At 51.7% G+C, this 23,854-nt stretch overlaps 1 protein-coding gene across 1 annotated transcript in view; it reads right to left on the bottom strand.

The window, feature by feature from the left end:
* The window catches only part of lrrk1 (leucine-rich repeat kinase 1), a 347,784-nt gene that overhangs the window by 5,612 nt on the left and 318,318 nt on the right, over nt 1-23,854 (bottom strand). The window contains exon 33 of the mRNA XM_070858707.1: nt 1,219-1,320. Within this exon, the coding sequence (XP_070714808.1) occupies nt 1,219-1,320 (102 nt within the window). The remainder of the gene's footprint in view (nt 1-1,218; nt 1,321-23,854) is intronic.

Raw genomic sequence — 23,854 nt, 5'->3', positions numbered from 1 at the left:
GTTGCTATGGAAATAAGTACTGGTGGGACCTGTGTCTCTGTGCTCTGAGGGAGTGCTGGCACAGACCTCTCTGTACCATGAGGCTCCATCTGCGCACTGTGGGATGGCCAGGAGCGACTCTGGCCACTGGGGATACCGTTGGCCCCGGGGACCAGCACAATGGAAGCCATGTGCCCCTCATTAGCATATGATTTGCATGGAACTGCCCTTATATGGGCAGGGCCATTTGACACTTGTGAGATTACCCTGTGTAACACGGTGAGGCCGGCGGGGGAACCCAACACATTTCCAGCTCGGCCTCCCTGGGGCCGCTGGAGATCGCGCAGCGGTGATGTAATAACCAGGATATATTTCAGAAAGCAATGATTTCAATAATATGGTTAAATGATTAATCTAATCCAGTAATATGAGAGATATTGGATTAAAACACATCTCTGCTGAGTTTAAACACTGAGGGGCCGAATTTCCCGAGATAATGCCGCCCGTTACTGCCAGCGATGGGCGGCAAAGGCCTACCGTTGGCGGAGAGCGGCGTCCACGCCTCCGTGCAATTTGAGTTGGTCTTTGGTGGAGGCGGGAAGAGGTAACGTTGCTCCCTCAACGCCACCCGCGCGGTGACATCATTCAGCGTGCAACGCTCCCTGGGTGCCGCTATCGCGATATTGCGTTTCTGTAGCAGCCTTACCGGCAGGCGTCCGTACAGCCGGCAACCCGCAGGGGACATCGCGGTGCCCAGAGATCAAACTAAGGTTTTTTTCTTTATTTATTTCAACATTTATTTACCAGTTGTACCAGTGGTGAAGTCCGTGTGGGTCAGAGAGGTTTTGGTGGTTTTTTATTCCCGTTTTTCCAGCTCACGTGCCGGCAGCCTCCCATTGGGAAATTCAGTCGGCCCCTGAGCTCCCCCGCGAGGGCGCCGAGGGGGAGTGTGCAATGCCACTTTTAGCGCTGCTCTCTCATCTTTGGGTGTAAAAACTGAATTTGGCCGTTGGAACCTACGCCTAACGCCCGGCGCTAAAATCAGCCCTCAGGCGGTGACACCGCCTCAAACACGGCCATAACCAATTTCGTGCCCTGGGTAAATGCTCTGTCTGCAGGAGTTGTCTCCAATACAATGTCCCTATTATGCAATGGTCCATTGGCAAGGGTTTTAGAAACCAGCTACTTCCTGCAGTATGCACTGGGTTTTGTCAAGGGCCTCACTTTACACACACTTACCCATCTTTGATCACCGATTCTGTCTTCAGCACTGCCATCACCCTGCCTTGCTGGCAGCCACACTCGTTTTCCAGCCCAATAACAATGATATCACCGCCTCGCCTGAAAATAAATAGAAAGCACAGCGGTGAACAAAGGGGTTAGAGCAATGAGCCATGGCACCAGACAGGGTGAGGACATTATCTCCGTGTGGTGCCCGTTACATTCTGATGCTCCATTTTGCACGGTGCAGCCTATCTGCAAACTCTGCTGAAGTTACCCAGATGTCCGACTCCACACGTCGCTGAGGTAAGGCAGGCTTGATTGTCAGCCCAGAAGTTGTCCAAATCTTTCCCAGTGGGTTTTGGGAAATACATTTGATCAGGACAACCCAATGATACTGCCATTGAATTCCACCGGCTTTAAACGGCCGACAAAATACACACATGCAGCGGCAGCACCTAAACACAGAGAGAATGCAAACTGGAGGCAACATCAGAAATGATCAGCTGCAGAGTGAGGACATTAAGCAAAATCTCTTTACACAGAGCGTTGGTGCATGCGTGCATTGCCACAGGGAGTGGTTGAGGCAAAGATCATTGCATCGATTCAGAGAAAATTGTAAGCAGAATAAAATACAGGGCTGTGGGCAGAGAGCGGGGCAGTGGGATTAGTTTGGAATTGATACAGGGCTGTGGGGAGAGCACAGGGTGGGGTTAATTTGTGATTGATACAGGGCTATGGGAACGAGCGGGGTGAGGTTAATTTGGGATTGCTGTAACAAAGCACACACACACTCAATGGGCTGAGTGGCCTTCTGTCACACTGCCGGTTAGTGGTCTGATTTTTCCAAGTCTGCAGTGAAGCACCAAGACTGCGTTATTTAAAATGTTAAAAGGAGTTGATTGGGTGGATAAAGAGAACCAACTCCTCTGGTGGGGAATCAAGAATTCTTTCATCTGATCATCTGCTTCACCGCAGGCTCAGAAAAACCACACCACCAACCGGCAGTGTGACAGAAGGCCATTGAACCCATAGGGTGTGTGCTTTGTTGTAGCAATCCCAAATTAACCTCACCCCGCTCTTTCCCCATAGCCCTGTATCAATCCCAAACTAATCCCACTGCCCCGCTCTCTCCCCATAGCCCTGTATCAATCCCAAACTAATCCCACTGCCCCGCTCTCTCCCCATAGCCCTGTATCAATCCCAAACGAATCCCACTGCCCCTCTCACCCCATAGCCCTGTATCAATCCCAAACTAATCCCACTGCCCCGCTCTTTCCCATAAGTCTATCAATCCTAAACTAATCTCACTGCCCCTCTCGCCCCATAGCCCTGTATCAATCCCAAACTAATCCCACTGCCCTGCTCTCTCCCAAGAGCCCTATATCAATCCCAAACTAATCCCACTACCCCACTTTCTCCCCATGGCCCTATATCAATTCCAAGCGAATCCCACTGCCCCTCTCGCCCCATAGCCCTGTATCAATCCCAAACTAATCCCACTGCCCCGCTCTCTTCCCATAGCCCTGTATCAATCCCAAACTAGTCCCACTGCCACGCGCTCTCCCCATAGCCATGTATCAAACCCAAACTAATCCCACTGCCCCACTCTCTCCCCACAGTCCTGTATCAATCCCAAAATAATCCCACTGCGCCGCTCTCTCCCCATAGCCCTGTATCAATCCCAAACTAATCCCACTACCCCACTCTCTCCCCATAGCCCTGCATCAATCACAAACTAATCCCACTGCTCTGCTCTCTCCCAAGAGCCCTGTATCAATCCCAAACAAATCCCACTGCCCCACTTTCTCCCCATAGCCCTGTATCAATTCCAAGCAAATCCCACTGCCCCTCTCGCCCCATAGCCCTGTATCAATCCCAAACTAATCCCACTGCCCCGCTCTCTTCCCATAGCCCTGTATCAATCCCAAACTAGTCCCACTGCCCCGCGCTCTCCCGATAGCCATGTATCAATCCCAAACTAATCCCACTGCCCCACTCTCTCCCCACAGTCCTGTATCAATCCCAAACTAATCCCACTGCGCCGCTCTCTCCCCATAGCCCTGTATCAATCCCAAACTAATCCCACTACCCCACTCTCTCCCCATAGCCCTGCATCAATCACAAACTAATCCCACTGCCCCGCGCTCTCCCCATAGCCCTGTATCAATCCCAAACTAATCCCACTACCCCACTTTCTCCCCATAGCCCTGCATCAATCCCAAGCTAATCCCACTGCCCCTCTCGCCGCATAGCCCTGTATCAATCCCAAACTAATCGTACTGCCCCGCTCTCTCCCCATAGCCCTGTATCAATCCCAAACTAATCACACTGCGCCGCTCTCTCCCCATAGCCCTGTATCAATCCCAAACTAATCCCACTACCCCACTCTCTCCCCATAGCCCTGCATCAATCCCAAGCTAATCCCACTGCCCCTCTCGCCGCATAGCCCTGTATCAATCCCAAACTAATCGTACTGCCCCGCTCTCTCCCCATAGCCCTGTATCAATCCCAAACTAATCACACTGCCCCGCGCTCTCCCCATAGCCATGTATCAATCCCAAACTAATCCCACTGCCCCACTCTCTCCCCACAGTCCTGTATCAATCCCAAACTAATCCCACTGCCCCACTCTCTCTCCATAGCCCTGTATCAATCCCAAACTAATCCCACTGCCCCACTCTCTCCCCACAGTCCTGCATCAATCCCAAACTAATCCCACTCTCCCGCTCTCTCCCAATGGCACTGTATCAATCCCAAACTAATCCCACTGCCCCTCTCGCCTCATAGCCCTGTATCAATCCCAAACTAATCCCACTGCCCCGCTCTCTCCCCATAGCCCTGTATCAATCCCAAGCTAATCCCACTGCCCCTCTCGCCTCATAGCCCTGTATCAATCCCAAACTAAGCCCACTGCCCCTCTCTCTCCCCATGGCCCTGTATCAATCCCAAGCTAATCCCACTGCTCCCCTCGCCCCATAGCCCTGTATCAATCCCAAACTAGTCCCACTGCCCCCCGCTCTCCCCATAGCCCTGTATCAATCCCAAACTAATCCCACTACCCCACTTTCTCCCCATAGCCTTGTATCAATCCCAAGCTAATCCCACTGCCCCTCTCGCCGCATAGCCCTGTATCAATCCCAAACTAATCGTACTGCCCCGCTCTCTCCCCATAGCCCTGTATCAATCCCAAACTAATCCCACTGACCCGCGCTCTCCCCATAGCCATGTATCAATCCCTAACTAATCCCACTGCCCCACTCTCTCCCCACAGTCCTGTATCAATCCCAAACTAATCCCACTGCCCCACTCTCTCCCCATAGCCCTGTATCAATCCCAAACTAATCCCACTGCCCCACTCTCTCCCCACAGTCGTGTATCAATCCCAAAGTAATCCCACTGCCCCGCTCTCTCCCCATAGCCCTGTATCAATCCTAAACTAATCCCACTACCCCACTCTCTCCCCATAGCCCTGCATCAATCACAAACTAATCCCACAGCCAATCTCGCCTCATAGCCCTGTATCAATCCCAAACTAATCCCACTGCCCCGCTCTCTCCCCATAGCCCTGTATCAATCCCAAGCTAATCCCACTGCCCCTCTCGCCTCATAGCCCTGTATCAATCCCAAACTAAGCCCACTGCCCCTCTCTCTCCCCATAGCCCTGTATCAATCCCAAACTAATCCCACTGCCCCGCGCTCTCCCCATAGCCCTGTATCAATCCCAAACTAATCCCACGACACCACTTTCTCCCCATGGCCCTGTATCAATCCCAAGCTAATCCCACTGCTCCCCTCGCCCCATAGCCCTGTATCAATCCCAAACTAATCCCACTGCCCCGCTCTCTCCCCATAGCCCTGTATCAATCCCAAACTAATCCCACTGGCCCGTGCTCTCCCCATAGCCCTGTATCAATCCCAAACTAATCCCACTGTCCCGCTCTCTCCCCATAGCCTTGTATCAATCCCAAACTAATCCCACTGCCCCTCTCACCCCATAGCCCTGTATCAATCCCCAAACTAATCCCACTGCCCCTCTCAGCCCATAGCCCTGTATCAATCCCCAAACTAATCCCACTGCCCCGCTCTTTCCCATAACTCTGTATCAATCCAAAACTAATCTCACTGCCCCTCTCGCCTCATAGCCCTGTATCAATCCCAAACTAATCCCACTACCCCACTCTCTCCCCATAGCCCTGCATCAATCACAAACTAATCCCACTGCCCTGCTCTCTCCCAAGAGCCCTGTATCAATCCCAAACAAATCTCACTGCCCCACTTTCTCCCCATAGCCCTGTATCAATTCCAAGCTAATCCCACTGCCCCTCTCGCCCCATAGCCCTGTATCAATCCCAAACTAATCCCACTGCCCCGCTCTCTTCCCATAGCCCTGTATCAATCCCAAACTAGTCCCACTGCCCCGCGCTCTCCCGATAGCCCTCTATCAATCCCAAACTAAGCCCACTGCCCCTCTCTCTCCCCATAGCCCTGTATCAATCCCAAACTAATCCCACTGCCCCGCGCTCTCCCCATAGCCCTGTATCAATCCCAAACTAATCCCACGACACCACTTTCTCCCCATGGCCCTGTATCAATTCCAAGCTAATCCCACTGCTCCCCTCGCCCCATAGCCCTGTATCAATCCCAAACTAATCCCACTGCCCCGCTCTCTCCCCATAGCCCTGTATCAATCCCAAACTAATCCCACTGGCCCGCGCTCTCCCCATAGCCCTGTATCAATCCCAAACTAATCCCACTGTCCCGCTCTCTCCCCATAGCCTTGTATCAATCCCAAACTAATCCCACTGCCCCTCTCACCCCATAGCCCTGTATCAATCCCCAAACTAATCCCACTGCCCCTCTCAGCCCATAGCCCTGTATCAATCCCCAAACTAATCCCACTGCCCCGCTCTTTCCCATAACTCTGTATCAATCCAAAACTAATCTCACTGCCCCTCTCGCCTCATAGCCATGTATCAATCCCAAACTGATCCCACTGCCCCGCTCTCTCCCAAGAGCCCTGTATCAATGCCAAACTAATCCCACTGCCCCACTTTCTACCCATAGCCCTGTATCAATCCCAAGCTAATCCCACTGCCCCTCTCGCCCCATAGCCCTGTATCAATCCCAAACTAATCCCACTGCCCCGCTCTCTCCCCATAGCCCTGTATCAATCCCAAACTAATCCCACTGCCCCTCTCACCCCATAGCCCTGTATCAATCCCAAACTACTCCCACTGCCCCGCTGTCTCCCCATAGCCCTGTATCAATCCCAAACTAATCTCACTGCCCCTCTCGCCCCATAGCCCTGTATCAATCCCAAACTAATCCCACTGCACCGCTCTCGCCCAAGAGCCCTGTATCAATCCCAAACTAATCGCACTGCCCCACTTTCTCCCCATAGCCCTGTATCAATCCCAAGCTAATCCCACTGCGCCTCTCGCCCCATAGCCTTGTATCAATCCCAAACTAATCCCACTGCCCCGCTCTCTCCCCATAGACCTGTATCAATCCCAAACTAATCCCACTGCCCCGCGCTCTCCCCATAGCCCTGTATCAATCCCAAACTAATCCCACGACCCAACTTTCTCCCCATGGCCCTGTATCAATTCCAAGATAATCCCACTGCCCCTCTCGCCCCATAGCCCTGTATCAATCCCAAACTAATCCCACTGCCCCGCTCTCTTCCCATAGCCCTGTATCAATCCCAAACTAAACCCACAGCCCCGCGCTCTCCCCATAGCCATGTATCAATCCCAAACTAATCCCACTGCGCCGCTCTCTCCCCATAGCCCTGCATCAAACCCAAACTAATCCCACTGCCCCGCTCTCTCCCCATAGCCCTGTATCAATCCCAAACTAATCCCACTGCCCCGCGCTCTCCCCATAGCCCTGTATCAATCCCAAACTAATTCCACACCACTTTCTCCCCATGGCCCTGTATCAATCCCAAGCTAATCCCACTGCCCCCTTCGCCCCATAGCCCCGTATCAATCCCAAACTAATCCCACTGCCCCGCTCCCTCCCCAGAGCCCTGTATCAATCCCAAACTAATCCCACTGCCCCTCTCACCCCATAGCCCTCTATCAAGCCCCAAACTAATCCCACTGCCCCGCTCTTTCCCATAACTCTGTATCAATCCTAAACTAATCTCACTGCCCCTCTCGCCCCATAGCCCTGTATCAATCCCAAACTAATCCCACTGCCCTGCTCTCTCCCAAGAGCCCTGTATCAATCCCACACTAATCCCACTGCCCCACTTTCTCCCCATAGCCTTGTGTCAATCCCAAACTAATCCCACTGCCCCTCTCACACCATAGCCCTGTATCAATCCCCAAACTAATCCCACTGCCCCTCTCAGCCCATAGCCCTGTATCAATCCCCAAACTAATCCCACTGCCCCGCTCTTTCCCATAACTCTGTATCAATCCCAAACTAATCCCACTGCCCCGCTCTCTTCCCATAGCCCTGTATCAATCCCAAACTAAACCCACTGCTCCGCGCTCTCCCCATAGCCATGTATCAATCCCAAACTAATCCCACTGCGCCGCTCTCTCCCCATAGCCCTGCATCAATCCCAAACGAATCCCACTGCCCCGCTCTCTCCCCATAGCCCTGTATCAATCCCAAACTAATCCCACTGCCCCGCGCTCTCCCCATAGCCCTGTATCAATCCCAAACTAATCCCACACCACTTTCTCCCCATGGCCCTGTATCAATCCCAAGCTAATCCCACTGCCCCCCTCGCCCCATAGCCCTGTATCAATCCCAAACTAATCCCACTGCCCCTCTCACCCCATAGCCCTGTATCAATCCCAAACTAATCCTACTGCCCCGCTCTCTCCCCATAGCCCTGTATCAATCCCAAACTAATCCCACTGCCCCTCTCACTCCATAGCCCTGTATCAAGCCCCAAACTAATCCCACTGCCCCGCTCTTTCCCATAACTCTGTATCAATCCTAAACTAATCTCACTGCCCCTCTCGCCCCATAGCCCTGTATCAATCCCAAACTAATCCCACTGCCCTGTTCTCTCCCAAGAGCCCTGTATCAATCCCAAACTAATCCCACTGCCCCACTTTCTCCCCATAGCCCTGTATCAATCCCAAGCTAATCCCACTGCCCCTCTCGCCCCATAGCCCTGTATCAATCCCAAACTAATCCCACTGCCCCGCTCTCTCCCCATAGCCGTGTATCAATCCCAAACTAATCCCACTGCCCCGCGCTCTCCCCATAGCCCTGTATCAATCCCAAACTAATCCCACTACCCTACTTTTTCCCCATGGCCCTGTATCAATCACAAACTAATCCCACTGCCCCGCTCTCTCCCCATAGCCCTGTATCAATCCCAAGCTAATCCCACTGCCCCTCTCGCCCCATAGCCCTGTATCAATCCCAAACTAATCGTACTGCCCTGCTGTCTCCCCATAGCCGTGTATCAATCCCAAACTAATCCCACTGCCCCGCGCTCTCCCCATAGCCCTGTATCAATCCCAAACTAATCCCACTACACCACTTTCTCCCCATGGCCCTGTATCAATCCCAAGCTAATCCCACTGCCCCCCTAGCCCCATAGCCCTGTATCAATCCCAAACTAATCCCACTACCCTACTTTTTCCCCATGGCCCTGTATCAATCACAAACTAATCCCACTGCCCCGCTCTCTCCCCATAGCCCTGTATCAATCCCAAGCTAATCCCACTGCCCCGCTCTTTCCCATAACTCTGTAACAATCCTAAACTAATCTCACTGCCCCGCTCTCTCCCCATAGCCCTGTATCAATCCCAAACTAATCGCACTGCCCCGCGCTCTCCCCATAGCCCTGTATCAATCACAAACTAATCCCACTGCCCCGCTCTCTCCCCATAGCCCTGTATCAATCCCAAACTAATCCCACTGCCCCGCGCTCTCCCCATAGCCATGTATCAATGCCAAACTAATCCCACTGCCCCGCTCTCTCTCCCCATAGCCCTGTATCAATCCCAAACTAATCCCACTGCCCCGCGCTCGCCCCATAGCCATGTATCAATCCCAAACTAATCCCACTGCCCCACTCTCTCCCCACAGTCCTATATCAATCCCAAACTAATCCCACTTCCCCGCTCTCTCCCCATAGCCCTGTATCAATCCCAAACTAATCCCACTGCCCCACTCTCTCCTCATAGCTCTGCATCAATCACAAACTAATCCCACTGTCCCGCTCTCTCCCCATAGCCCTGTATCAATCCCAAACTAATCCCACTGCCCCTCTCACCCCATAGCCCTGTATCAATCCCCAAACTAATCCCACTGCCCCGCTCTTTCCCATAACTCTGTATCAATCCTAAACTAATCTCACTGCCCCTCTCGCCCCATAGCCCTGTATCAATCCCAAACTAATCCTACTGCCCTGCTCTCTCCCAAGAGCCCTGTATCAATCCCAAACTAATCCCACTGCCCCACTTTCTCCCCATAGCCCTGTATCAATCCCAAGCTAATCCCACTGCCCCTCTCGCCTCATAGCCCTGTATCAATCCCAAACTAATCCCACTGCCCCACTTTTTCCCCATTGCCCTGTATCAATCACAAACTAATTCCACTGCCCCGCTCTCTCCCCATAGCCCTGTATCAATCCCAAGCTAATCCCACTGCCCCTCTCGCCCCATAGCCCTGTATCAATCTCAAACTAATCCCACTGCCCCGCTCTCTCCCCATAGCCCTGTATCAATCCCAAACTAATCCCACTACACCACTTTCTCCCCATGGCCCTGTATCAATCCCAAGCTAATCCCACTGCCCCCCTCGCCCCATAGCCCTGTATCAATCCCAAACTAATCCCACTACCCTACTTTTTCCCCATGGCCCTGTATCAATCACAAACTAATCCCACTGCCCCGCTCTCTCCCCATAGCCCTGTATCAATCCCAAGCTAATCCCACTGCCCCTCTCGCCCCATAGCCCTGTATCAATCCCAAGCTAATCGTACTGCCCTGCTGTCTCCCCATAGCCGTGTATCAATCCCAAATTAATCCCACTGTCCCGCTCTCTCCCCATAGCCCTGTATCAATCCCAAACTAATCCCACTGACCCTCTCACCCCATAGCCCTGTATCAATCCCCAAACTAATCCCACTGCCCCGCTCTTTCCCATAACTCTGTATCAATCCTAAACTAATCTCACTGCCCCGCTCTCTCCCCATAGCCCTGTATCAATCACAAACTAATCCCACTACCCTACTTTTTCCCCATTGCCCTGTATCAATCACAAACTAATTCCACTGCCCCGCTCTCTCCCCATAGCCCTGTATCAATCCCAAGCTAATCCCACTGCCCCTCTCGCCCCATAGCCCTGTATCAATCTCAAACTAATCCCACTGCCCCGCTCTCTCCCCATAGCCCTGTATCAATCCCAAACTAATCCCACTACACCACTTTCTCCCCATGGCCCTGTATCAATCCAAAGCTAATCCCACTGCCCCCCTCGCCCCATAGCCCTGTATCAATCCCAAACTAATCCCACTGCCCCGCTCTCTCCCCATAGCCCTGTATCAATCCCAAACTAATCCCACTGCCCCGCTCTCTCCCCATAGCCCTGTATCAATCCCAAACTAATCCCACTGCCCCTCTCACCCCATAGCCCTGTATCAATCCCCAAACTAATCCCACTGCCCCGCTCTTTCCCATAATTCTGTATCAATCCTAAACTAATCTCACTGCCCCTCTCGCCCCATAGCCCTGTATCAATCCCAAACTAATCCCACTGCCCTGCTCTCTCCCAAGAGCCCTGTATCAATCCCAAACTAATCCCACTGCCCCACTTTCTTCCCATAGCCCTGTATCAATCCCAAGCTAATCCCACTGCCCCTCTCGCCCCATAGCCCTGTATCAATGCCAAACTAATCCCACTGCCCCGCGCTCTCCCCATAGCCATGTATCAATCCCAAACTAATCCCACTACCCTACTTTTTCCCCATGGCCCTGTATCAATCACAAACTAATCCCACTGCCCCGCTCTCTCCCCATAGCCCTGTATCAATCCCAAGCTAATCCCACTGCCCCTCTCGCCCCATAGCCCTGTATCAATCTCAAACTAATCCCACTGCCCCGCTCTCTCCCCATAGCCCTGTATCAATCCCAAGCTAATCCCACTGCCCCTCTCGCCTCATAGCCCTGTATCAATGTCAAACTAATCCCACTGCCCCTCTCTCTCCCCATAGCCCTGTATCAATCCCAAACTAATCCCACTGCCCCGCGCTCTCCCCATAGCCGTGTATCAATCCCAAACTAATCCCACTACACCACTTTCTCCCCATGGCCATGTATCAATCCCAAACTAATCCCACTGCCCCGCTCTCTCCCCATAGCCCTGTATCAATCCCAAACTAATCCCACTGCCCCGCGCTCTCCCCATAGCCATGTATCAATGCCAAACTAATCCCACTGCCCCGCTCTCTCTCCCCATAGCCCTGTATCAATCCCAAACTAATCCCACTGCCCCGCGTTCGCCCCATAGCCATGTATCAATCCCAAACTAATCCCACTGCCCCACTCTCTCCCCACAGTCCTATATCAATCCCAAACTAATCCCACTTCCCCGCTCTCTCCCCATAGCCCTGTATCAATCCCAAACTAATCCCACTGCCCCACTCTCTCCTCATAGCCCTGCATCAATCCCAAACTAATCCCACTGCCCCGCTCTCTCCCCATAGCCCTGTATCAATCCTAAACTAATCCCACTACCCCACTCTCTCCCCATAGCCCTGCATCAATCACAAACTAATCCCACTGTCCCGCTCTCTCCCCATAGCCCTGTATCAATCCCAAACTAATCCCACTGCCCCTCTCACCCCATAGCCCTGTATCAATCCCCAAACTAATCCCACTGCCCCGCTCTTTCCCATAACTCTGTATCAATCCTAAACTAATCTCACTGCCCCTCTCGCCCCATAGCCCTGTATCAATCCCAAACTAATCCTACTGCCCTGCTCTCTCCCAAGAGCCCTGTATCAATCCCAAACTAATCCCACTGCCCCACTTTCTCCCCATAGCCCTGTATCAATCCCAAGCTAATAGCACTGCCCCTCTCGCCTCATAGCCCTGTATCAATCCCAAACTAATCCCACTGCCCCACTTTTTCCCCATTGCCCTGTATCAATCACAAACTAATTCCACTGCCCCGCTCTCTCCCCATAGCCCTGTATCAATCCCAAGCTAATCCCACTGCCCCTCTCGCCCCATAGCCCTGTATCAATCCCAAACTAATCCCACTGCCCTGCTCTCTCCCCATAGCCCTGTATCAATCCCAAACTAATCCCACTGCCCCGCGCTCTCCCCATGGCCCTGTATCAATCCCAAGCTAATCCCACTGCCCCCCTCGCCCCATAGCCCTGTATCAATCCCAAACTAATCCCACTGCCCCGCTCTCTCCCCATAGCCCTGTATCAATCCCAAACTAATCCCACTGCCCCGCTCTCTCCCCATAGCCCTGTATCAATCCCAAACTAATCCCACTGCCCCTCTCACCCCATAGCCCTGTATCAATCCCCAAACTAATCCCACTGCCCCGCTCTTTCCCATAATTCTGTATCAATCCTAAACTAATCTCACTGCCCCTCTCGCCCCATAGCCCTGTATCAATCCCAAACTAATCCCACTGCCCTGCTCTCTCCCAAGAGCCCTGTATCAATCCCAAACTAATCCCACTGCCCCACTTTCTTCCCATAGCCCTGTATCAATCCCAAGCGAATCCCACTGCCCCTCTCGCCCCACAGCCCTGTATCAATGCCAAACTAAACCCACTGCCCCGCTCTCTCCCCATAGCCCTGTATCAATCCCAAACTAATCGCACTGCCCCGCGCTCTCCCCATAGCCCTGTATCAATCCCAAACTAATCCCACTACCCTACTTTTTCCCCATGGCCCTGTATCAATCACAAACTAATCCCACTGCCCCGCTCTCTCCCCATAGCCCTGTATCAATCCCAAGCTAATCCCACTGCCCCTCTCGCCCCATAGCCCTGTATCAATCTCAAACTAATCCCACTGCCCCGCTCTCTCCCCATAGCCCTGTATCAATCCCAAGCTAATCTCACTGCCCCTCTCGCCTCATAGCCCTGTATCAATCCCAAACTAATCCCACTGCCCCTCTCTCTCCCCATAGCCCTGTATCAATCCCAAACTAATCCCACTGCCCCGCGCTCTCCCCATAGCCGTGTATCAATCCCAAACTAATCCCACTACACCACTTTCTCCCCATGGCCATGTATCAATCCCAAACTAATCCCACTGCCCCGCTCTCTCCCCATAGCCCTGTATCAATCCCAAACTAATCCCACTGCCCCGCGCTCTCCCCATAGCCATGTATCAATCCCAAACTAATCCCACTGCCCCGCTCTCTCTCCCCATAGCCCTGTACCAATCCCAAACTAATCCCACTGCCCTGCGCTCGCCCCATAGCCATGTATCAATCCCAAACTAATCCCACTGCCCCACTCTCTCCTCATAGCCCTGCATCAATCCCAAACTAATCCCACTGCCCCGCTCTCTCCCCATAGCCCTGTATCAATCCCAAGCTAATCCCACTGCCCCTCTCGCCCCATAGCCCTGTATCAATCCCAAACTAATCCCACTGCCCCGCTCTCTCCCCATAGCCCTGTATCAATCCCAAACTAATCCCACTGCCCCGCGCTCTCCCCATAGCCTTGTATCAATCTCAAACTAATCCCACTGCCCCACTCTCTCCCCATAGCCCTGTATCAATCCCAAACTAATCCCACTGCCCCACTCTCTCCCCATAGCCCTGCATCAATCCCAAACTAATCCCACTGCCCCGCTCTCTCCCCACAGTCCTGTATTATCACAAACTAATCCCACTGCCCCGCTCTCTCCCCATAGCCCTGTATCAATCCCAAATTTAGAGCTAGGACATTTATGAGTGAAATCAGGAAGCCCTGGGAGGAGGTTTCCACCGGGCTGGGGAGTCTAGAACCAGGGGTCACAGCCTCAGAATAAGGGGTCATCCATTTAGGACTGAGATGAGGAGCAACTTCTTCACTCGGAGGGTGGTGAATCTTTGGAATTCTCTGCCCCAGAGGGCAGTGGAGGCTCAGTCTTTGAGCATATTCAAGACAGAGATCGATAGATTTTTGGATATTAAGGGAATCGAGGGAAAGCGTTGAGTTTGAAGTTCAGCCATGATCTCATTAAATGGCGGAGCAGGCTTGAGGGGCCAAATGGCCTACTCCTGCTCCTAATTCCTGGTTCTAGACTCCCCAGCCCGGTGGAAACCTCCTCCCTGCATCTACCCTGTGATGACGAATGGTGATGTGAGAACAGATAATAGCACCTGTCATGAGGATGGCACAAGACTGGTAACGTTGGCTGCGCCTCTCGCACCATGCTGCACGCTGCGCACAGACCAGTGGCAAGGGCAAGTGTACAGTATCTCAGGGACAGTGGCAGCAGCGAAGCCTAGTGCGTTGATCACTTTCACTTCCCTTGTATATTGCTCCACAGCAGCAAGGTCTAGATGCAGGAATTTGCGCAGGTCCCTCGCTGAGGTCCAGGCAGATAACGTGCCAGCAGTTCCCTGCTACAACAGGTAGTGGCAATTCCTGCGGCCTCTGAGCTCCTGGCCACTGCCTCCTGTTGCTGCTCTGCCACCAAACCATCTGATACCGACAGATTCGGTGCAGCAATCACTGAAGGTCTCTTTGGACACTGTCTCCTGCTCTGCTCAACGCTGCAATCTTACACCTCATTACAAACACCGGGTCTGTGGTGGATCTAGGGCAATGATGCTGTACGTTCAGTAAATAGCAGACCAAAGTGGCCATCTTGTTTTCAGTAGAAAATATGTTCCCGATAGCGGCAGGAGCCGTGGAATCAGCTCCCTGTCGCACCTTGTACTGTTGTGTGAAGTCTCACTCCAGGAGAGGCTGAGAGCTCACAGCCTCACTGACCAGAGCCAGTTGGTGAGAGGGGAGCGACCTATCAAAAGCCCAGCGGGAGATCGAGAGCCAGCGGCAGTTGGTGAGAGGGGAGCGACCTATCAAAGGCCCAGCGGGAGATCGAGAGCCAGCGGCAGTTGGTGAGAGGGGAGCAGCCTATCAAAAGGCAGCTACAGCGGGAGAGAAAGCAAAATAGAAGTAGAAAGTAATCAAAAAGTGACGTCACAGCCAATGGGGTAAGTGATTGGCTGGTGATTGGTGAGTAGCTTTTCTTTTCTTTTTTATATCAGTAAGTGAACTGTAACATTGTTATTACCAATTTAAGTGTATCTAAGGTTAAGGCATGGCAGGAGAGCTCGGCCATGTGATATGCTCCTCCTGTACCATGTGGGAACTCGGGGACACTTCCGGTGTCCCTGGGCGCTACGTGTGTGGGAAGTGTATCCGCCTCGAGCTCTTGACGGTCCGCGTTGCGGAATTGGAGCTGAGGGTGGATTCACTCTGGAGCATCCACGATGCTGAGAATGACGTGAGTATCACGTGTAGTGAGTTGGTCTTACCGCAGGAGAAGGGTCCACAGCCAGATAGGGAATCGAAGACCAGCAGGAAGAGCAGTGCAAGAAAGATAGTGCAGGGGTCCCCTGTGGTCATCCCCCTGCAAAACAGATACACTGCTTTGAGTACTGTTGGGGAGGATGACTCATCAGGGGAGGGCAACAGCAGCCAAGTTCATGGCACCGTAGGTGGCTCTGCTGCAAAGGAAGGCAGGAAAAAGAGTGGGAGCGCGATAGTGATAGGGGATTCGATGGTGAGGGGAATAGATAGGCGTTTCTGCAGACGCAACCGAGACTCCAGGATGGTATGTTGCCTCCCTGGTGCAAGGGTCAAGGATGTCTCGGAGCGGGTGCAGGACATTCTGAAATGGGAGGGAGAACAGCCAGTTGTCGTGGTGCACATTGGTACCAACGACATAGGTTAAAAAAAGGGATGAGGTCCTACGAAAAGAATTTAAGGAGCTAGGAGCTAAATTAAAAAGTAGGACCTCAAAAGTAGTAATCTCGGGATTGCTACCAGTGCCACGTGCTAGTCAGAGTAGGAATCGCAGGATAGCGCAGATGAATACATGGCTTGAGCAGTGGTGCAGCAGGGAGGGATTCAAATTCTTGGGGCATTGGAACCGGTTCTGGGAGAGGTGGGACCAGTACAAACCGGACGGTCTGCACCTGGGCAGGACCGGAACCAATGTCCTAGGGGGAGTGTTTGCTAGTGCTGTTGGGGAGGAGTTAAACTAATATTGCAGGGGGATGGGAACCTATGCAGGGAGACAGAGGGAGACAAAAATGAGGCAAAAGCAAAAGACAGAAAGGAGATGAGGAAAAGTGGAGGGCAGAGAAACCCAAGGCAAAGAACAAAAAGGGCCACTGTACAGCAAAATTCTAGAAGGACAAAGGGTGTTAAAAAAGCAAGCCTGAAGGCTTTGTGTCTTAATGCAAGGAGTATCCGCAATAAGGTGGATGAATTAACTGTGCAAATAGATGTTAACAAATATGATGTGATTGGGATTACAGAAACGTGGCTCCAGGATGATCAGGGCTGGGAACTCAACATCCAGGGGTATTCAACATTCAGGAAGGATAGAATAAAAGGAAAAGGAGGTGGGGTAGCATTGCTGGTTAAAGAGGAGGTTAATGCAATAGTTAGGAAAGACATTAGCTTGGATGATGTGGAATCTATATGGGTAGAGCTGCAGAACACTAAAGGGCAAAAATCGTTAGTGGGAGTTGTGTACAGACCTCCAAACAGTAGTAGTGATGTTGGGGAGGGCATCAAACAGGAAATTAGGAGTGCATGCAATAAAGGTGCAGCAGTTATAATGGGTGACTTTAATATGCACATAGATTGGGCTAGCCAAACTGGAAGCAATACGGTGGAGGAGGATTTCCTGGAGTGCATAAGGGATGGTTTTCTAGACCAATATGTCGAGGAACCAACTAGGGGGGAGGCCATCTTAGACTGGGTGTTGTGTAATGAGAGAGGATTAATTAGCAATCTCATTGTGCGAGGCCCCTTGGGGAAGAGTGACCATAATATGGTGGAATTCTGCATCAGGATGGAGAATGAAACAGTTAATTCAGAGACCATGGTCCAGAACTTAAAGAAGGGTAACTTTGAAGGTATGAGGCATGAATTGGCTAAGATAGATTGGCTAATGATACTTAAGGGGTTGACTGTGGATGGGCAATGGCAGACATTTAGAGACCGCATGGATGAATTACAACAATTGTACATTCCTGTCTGGCGTAAAAATAAAAAAGGGAAGGTGGCTCAACCGTGGCTATCTAGAGAAATCAGGGATAGTATTAAAGCCAAGGAAATGGCATACACATTGGCCAGAAATAGCAGCGAACCTGGGGACTGGGAGAAATTTAGAACTCAGCAGAGAAGGACAAAGGGTTTGATTAGGGCAGGGAAAATGGAGTACGAGAAGAAGCTTGCAGGGAACATTAAGGCGGATTGCAAAAGTTTCTATAGGTATGTAAAGAGAAAAAGGTTAGTAAAGACAAACGTAGGTCCCCTGCAGTCAGAATCAGGGGAAGTCATAACGGGGAACAAAGAAATGGCAGACCAATTGAACAAGTACTTTGGTTCAGTATTCACTAAGGAGGACACAAACAACCTTCCGGATATAAAAGTGGTCAGAGGGTCTAGTAAGGAGGAGGAACTGAGGGAAATCTTTATTAGTCGGGAAATTGTGTTGGGGAAATTGATGGGATTGAAGGCCGATAAATCCCCAGGGCCTGATGGACTGCATCCCAGAGTACTTAAGGAGGTGGCCTTGGAAATAGCGAATGCATTGACAGTCATTTTCCAACATTCCATTGACTCTGGATCAGTTCCTATAGAGTGGAGGGTAGCCAATGTAACCCCACTTTTTAAAAAAGGAGGGAGAGAGAAAGCAGGGAATTATAGACCGGTCAGCCTGACCTCAGTAGTGGGTAAAATGATGGAATCAATTATTAAGGATGTCATAGCAGCGCATTTGGAAAATGGTGACATGATAGGTCCAAGTCAGCATGGATTTGTGAAAGGGAGATCATGCTTGACAAATCTTCTGGAATTTTTTGAGGATGTTTCCAATAAAGTGGACAAAGGAGTACCAGTTGATGTGGTATATTTGGACTTTCAGAAAGCTTTCGACAAGGTCCCACACAGGAGATCAATGTGCAAAGTTAAAGCACATGGGATTGGGGGTAGTGTGCTGACGTGGATTGAGAACTGGTTGTCAGACAGGAAGCAAAGAGTAGGAGTAAATGGGTACTTTTCGGAATGGCAGGCAGTGACTAGTGGGGTACCGCAGGGTTCTGTGCTGGGGCCCCAGCTGTTTACATTGTACATTAATGATTTAGACGAGGGGATTAAATGTAGTATCTCCAAATTTGCGGATGACACTAAGTTGGGTGGCAGTGTGAGCTGCGAGGAGGATGCTATGAGGCTACAGAGTGACTTGGATAGGTTAGGTGAGTGGGCAAATGCGTGGCAGATGAAGTATAATGTGGATAAATGTGAGGTTATCCACTTTGGTGGTAAAAACAGAGAGACAGACTATTATCTGAATGGTGACAGATTAGGAAAAGGGAAGGTGCAACGAGACCTGGGTGTCATGGTACATCAGTCATTGAAGGTTGGCATGCAGGTACAGCAGGCGGTTAAGAAAGCAAATGGCATGTTGGCCTTCATAGCGAGGGGATTTGAGTACAGGGGCAGGGAGGTGTTGCTACAGTTGTACAGGGCCTTGGTGAGGCCACACCTGGAGTATTGTGTACAGTTTTGGTCTCCTAACTTGAGGAAGGACATTCTTGCTATTGAGGGAGTGCAGCGAAGATTCACCAGACTGATTCCCAGGATGGTGGGACTGATCTATCAAGAAAGACTGGATCAACTGGGCTTGTATTCACTGGAGTTCAGAAGAGTGAGAGGGGACCTCATAGAAACGTTTAAAATTCTGACGGGTTTGGACAGGTTGGATGCAGGAAGAATGTTCCCAATGTTGGGGAAGTCCAGAACCAGGGGTCACAGTCTAAGGATAAGGGGTAAGCCATTTAGGACCGAGATAAGGAGAAACTTCTTCACCCAGAGAGTGGTGAACCTGTGGAATTCTCTACCACAGGAAGTAGTTGAGGCCAATTCACTAAATATATTCAAAAGGGAGTTAGATGAAGTCCTTACTACTCGTGGGATGAAGGGGTATGGCGTGAAAGCAGGAAGGGGGTACTGAAGTTTCATGTTCAGCCATGAACTCATTGAATGGCGGTGCAGGCTAGAAGGGCTGAATGGCCTGCTCCTGCACCTATTTTCTATGTTTCTATGTTTAATTCTTATGTTCTTATTACAGAGTGACTGCTCCCTGCATTACCTGAAGGCTGATGGAAGCACATTCAATAGTAACTTTCAAAAGTGAATTGGATATATACAAAAATGAAAAAAATTGCAGGCCTGTGGGGAAAGAGTGGGGCGGGAGGAGACTAATTGGATCGCTCTTTCAGAGAGCCGGCACAGGCACGATGGGCCGAATGGCCTCCTTCTGTGCTCTATGATTCTATGAACAACATTCCGATATTATGTGACCACCAACAAATCAAAATTAAAAAGCAACAAGAAACAAGGCAATGCAGAAATGCTGAGGACAAACACAGCTTGAGCATATCAAGTATGCCAGAGCTGTTCAATGGGGAAAACAGATTTCGAGGCTGACTTCTCAGGCTGTGATGACACTGACTGTAACCATATGGGCACTAGACCCAGATGGTCCTGATTGTGTGGGGAATAGCTGGTCCTATTGCGGTCGCTGCCTTGGCTCCGTGCTTCGGGAAGTCGCTCCCAGAGAGACAGGCGGCAACCTGAGCGTTGCCCGTCTCTGCCCATGCTGCTGCCGGGCAGGCTGGTGTTGCCGGGCGGGCTGGTGTTGCCAGGTGGACTGGTGTTGCCGGGCAGGCTGGTGTTGCCGGGCAGGCTGGTGTTGCTGGGCGGGCTGGTGTTGCCGGGCTGGTGTTGCCGGGCGGGCTGGTGTTGCCGGGTGGGCTGGTGTTGCCGGGAGGGCTGGTGTTGCCGGGAGGGCTGGTGTTGCCGGGCGGGCTGGTGTTGCCGGGCTGGTGTTGCCGGGTGGGCTGGTGTTGCCGGACTGGTGTTGCCGGGTGGGCTGGTGTTGCCGGGCTGGTGCTGCCGGGTGGGCTGGTGTTGCCGGATGGGCTAGTGTTGCCGGGCTGGTGTTGCCGGGCGGGCTGGTGTTGCCGGGCTGGTGTTGCCGGGCGGGCTGGTGTTGCCGGATGGGCTAGTGTTGCCGGGCTGGTGTTGCCGGGCGGGCTGGTGTTGCCGGGCGGGCTGGTGTTGCCAGGCGGGCTGGTGTTGCCGGGTGGGCTGGTGTTACCGGGCTGGTGCTGCCGGGTGGGCTGGTTTGCCGGGCGGGCTGGTGTTGCCGGGTGGGCTGGTGTTGCTGCGCTGGTGTTGCCGGGCTGGTGTTGCCGGGCGGGCTTCTGCAGCCGCTCATCTCCGTGATTGTAGGCAACAACAAGTTTCATTTATATTACACAGTTAGTGTAGAAAATCATTCCAAGATGCTTCACACGGGGGTAACGTGAGCAGTGAAGAGGAATGACTAACGCCCAAGGCACGGCCACCAATGGGGGACAAACGGAGGGGTTGCCCGGGAGAGAGGAGGAGAGAGGGCAGTGTAAGGTTGGAGAAGCTTCCAGAGGTAGGGAGCATTGGGAAACTGGGAGATAATGCAGGTCAGTGAGCAGGGGTGAAGGGTCAGTGAGTACAAGGGTGAAGGGTCAGTGAGCACGGGGGTGAAGGGTCAGAAGATCAGCTATGGGCAGCAGGGTTTCTGAAACCATCATTCATGGCCATCCCGCAGGTGGTTGAACGTGTGCGAGCTCGCATGGTTCTGGTGCAATGGGACAAGTGATGGGTTCACTAGATCACAATGGATCCCCACTTCCCCAGTCACTCCATGAGGTCAGGGTCACAGGGTGAATCAGCGGACCCCTTTGTCAGAGTCAGTGACCTGCCAATAGTCAGATGACAGTCGGTGTGTTAAACCCGAAAGAGCTCTTCGGTACTTAAAGAGTTATGAGAAATATGAATAACAATGGCAGAGAAACAAAAAAATATTGGGTAAGAAAACCAAGATTAGTTACAGGATATGGTTCTGTGTTAAATTAGTTTCGCAATTTTATTCAAAGAAATTTGCATAAACACCAGCAGCTGGTTTGCCTCGACTCAGCATATTCTTTTCTGAATTTACAGATAAACAAGAACTCTGTCTGAAAAACTAAAGTCCGGTTCAGACAGATTAAAGCCTCTGCTGAGAAACTTTTCATTAGTTCCTGGAATCTGGGCATCTTTAGCATTTATTGCCGATCTCTAATTTGCCTCGAGAAGGTGGTGAGCCGCCGCCTTGAACCGCTGCAGTCCGTGTGGTGAAGGTGCTCCCACAGTGCTGTTCGGGAGGGAATGCCAGGATTTTGGCCCAGCGACAATGAAGGAACGGTGATATATTTCCTCGTCAGGATAATGTGTAACTTGGAGGGGAATGTGGAGGTGGTGGTGTTCCCATGCACCTGCTGCCCTTGTCCTTCTAGGCGATAGAGGTCGCGGGTTTGGGAGGTGCTGCCGAAGAAGCCTTGGCGAGTTGCTGCAGTGTATCTTGTAGATGGTACACACTGCAGCCACGGTGCGCCGGTGGTGGAGGGAGTGACTGATGAAGGTGGTGGATGGGGTACCAAAGATGGGCTCCTTTGTTTTGGATGGTGTATAGATTATTGAGTGTTGTTGGAGCTGCACACATCCAGGCAAGTGGAGAGTGTTCCATCACACTCCTGATTTGTGCCTTGTAGATGGTGGAAAGGCTTTGGGGAGTCAGGAGGTGAGATACTCGCTGCATAATACCCAGCCTCTGACCTGTTCTTGTTGCCAAGGTATTTCTGTGGCTGGTCCAGTTAAGTTTCTGGTCAATGGTGACCCCCAGGATGTTGATGGTGGGGGATTCGACGATGGTAATGCTGTTGAATGTCAAGGGGCGGTGGTTAGACTCTCGCTTGTTGGAGATGGTCATTGTCTGGCACTTGTGTGGCGCGAATGTTACTTGGCACTTATCAGCTCAAGCCTGAATGTCGTCCAGGTCTTGCTGCATGCGGGCATGGACTGCTCCGTTATCTGAGGAGTTGTGAATGGAACTGAACACTGTACAGTCATCAGCAAACATCCCTACTTCTGACCTTATGATGGTGGGAAGGTCATTGATGAAGCAGCTGAAGATGGTTGGGCCTAGGACACTGCCCTGAGGAACTCCTGCAGCGATGTCCTGGGGCTGAGATGATTGACCTCCAACCACCATAACCATCTTCCTTTGTGCTTGGTATAATTCCCTCGAGGGAGTTTTCCCTCGATTCCCACTGACTTCAGTTTTACTAGGGCCCGTTGATGCCACACTCGGTCAAATACTGCCTTGATGTCGAGGGCAGTCACTCTCATCTCACCTCTGGAATTCAGCTCTTTTGTCCTTTTTGAACCAAGGCTGTAATCTATCCCATTTAACACGGTGCTAGTGCCACACAACACGATGGAGGGTGTCCTCAGTGTGAAGATGAGACTTCATCTCCACAATGACTGTGCGGTAATCACTGCTACCAATGCTGTCATGGATAGATACATCTGTGACAGGGAGATTGGTGAGGACGAGGTCAAGTAGGTTTTTCCTTCATGTTGGTTCTCTCACCACCTGCTGCAGGCCCAGTTTGGCAGCTATGTCTGTCAGGACTCGGCCAGCTCGGTTAGTAGTGATATTGAAGTCCCCCACCCAGAGGACATTCTGTGCCCTTGCTACTCTCAGTGCTTCTTCCAATGATGTTCAATGTGGAGGAATACTGATTCACCAGCTGAGGGAGGGCGGTAGGTGGTAATCAGCGGGAGGTTTCCTTGCCCATGCTTGACCTGAAGCCACGAGACTCCATGGAGTCCAGAGTCAATGTTGAGGACTCCCAGGGCCACTCTCTCCCAACTGTATACTACAGTGCTGCTGATGGGTCTGTCCTGCCGGTGGGACAGGACGCACTCGGGGATGATGATCGGTGAGTCTGGGCCATTGGCTGAAAGATATGACTTTGCCGAGACGGCTGGGCTGGGTGTGCCTCTGTTGTATCCGTAGCCGGTGGTGAGGTCGATGCCGGGTGACCCGTCCGGTTTTATTCTTATTATTTCTTGAAGCAGTTTGATACAACTGAGTGTCTCGCTGGACCACGTCAGAGGACAGTTAAGAGTCAACCACATTGCTGTGGGTCTGGAGTCACATAGAGGCCAGACCGGGAAATGGCGGCAGATTTCCTTCCCTAAAGGACATTAGTGAACCAGATGGGTTTTTACAATAATCCGAAAGTTTTTCTTGAATTAACCGAATTTGAATCCCACAGCTGCTGTGGTGGGATTTGAATTCACGTCCTGTATCATAACCATTACGCTAACGTACCCTTCACTAGTGCTCACAGTGTAATATCACACGTGCTCACAGTGTAACATCAAATGGGCTCAACGTTTAATATCACACGGGCTCAAAGTGTAACATCAAGCGGGCTCAACGTGTAATATCACACGGGCTCAAAGTGTAACATCAAACGGGCTCAACATGTAATATCACACGTGCTCACAGTGTAACATCACACGGGCTCAAAGT

Source organism: Pristiophorus japonicus, chromosome 17 (assembly GCF_044704955.1).
Source record: "Pristiophorus japonicus isolate sPriJap1 chromosome 17, sPriJap1.hap1, whole genome shotgun sequence".
In the NCBI taxonomy this organism is placed as follows: domain Eukaryota; kingdom Metazoa; phylum Chordata; class Chondrichthyes; family Pristiophoridae; genus Pristiophorus; species Pristiophorus japonicus.
Note: the sequence above shows the minus strand (reverse complement) of the source record. Positions and strands in the feature narration are given on the sequence as shown.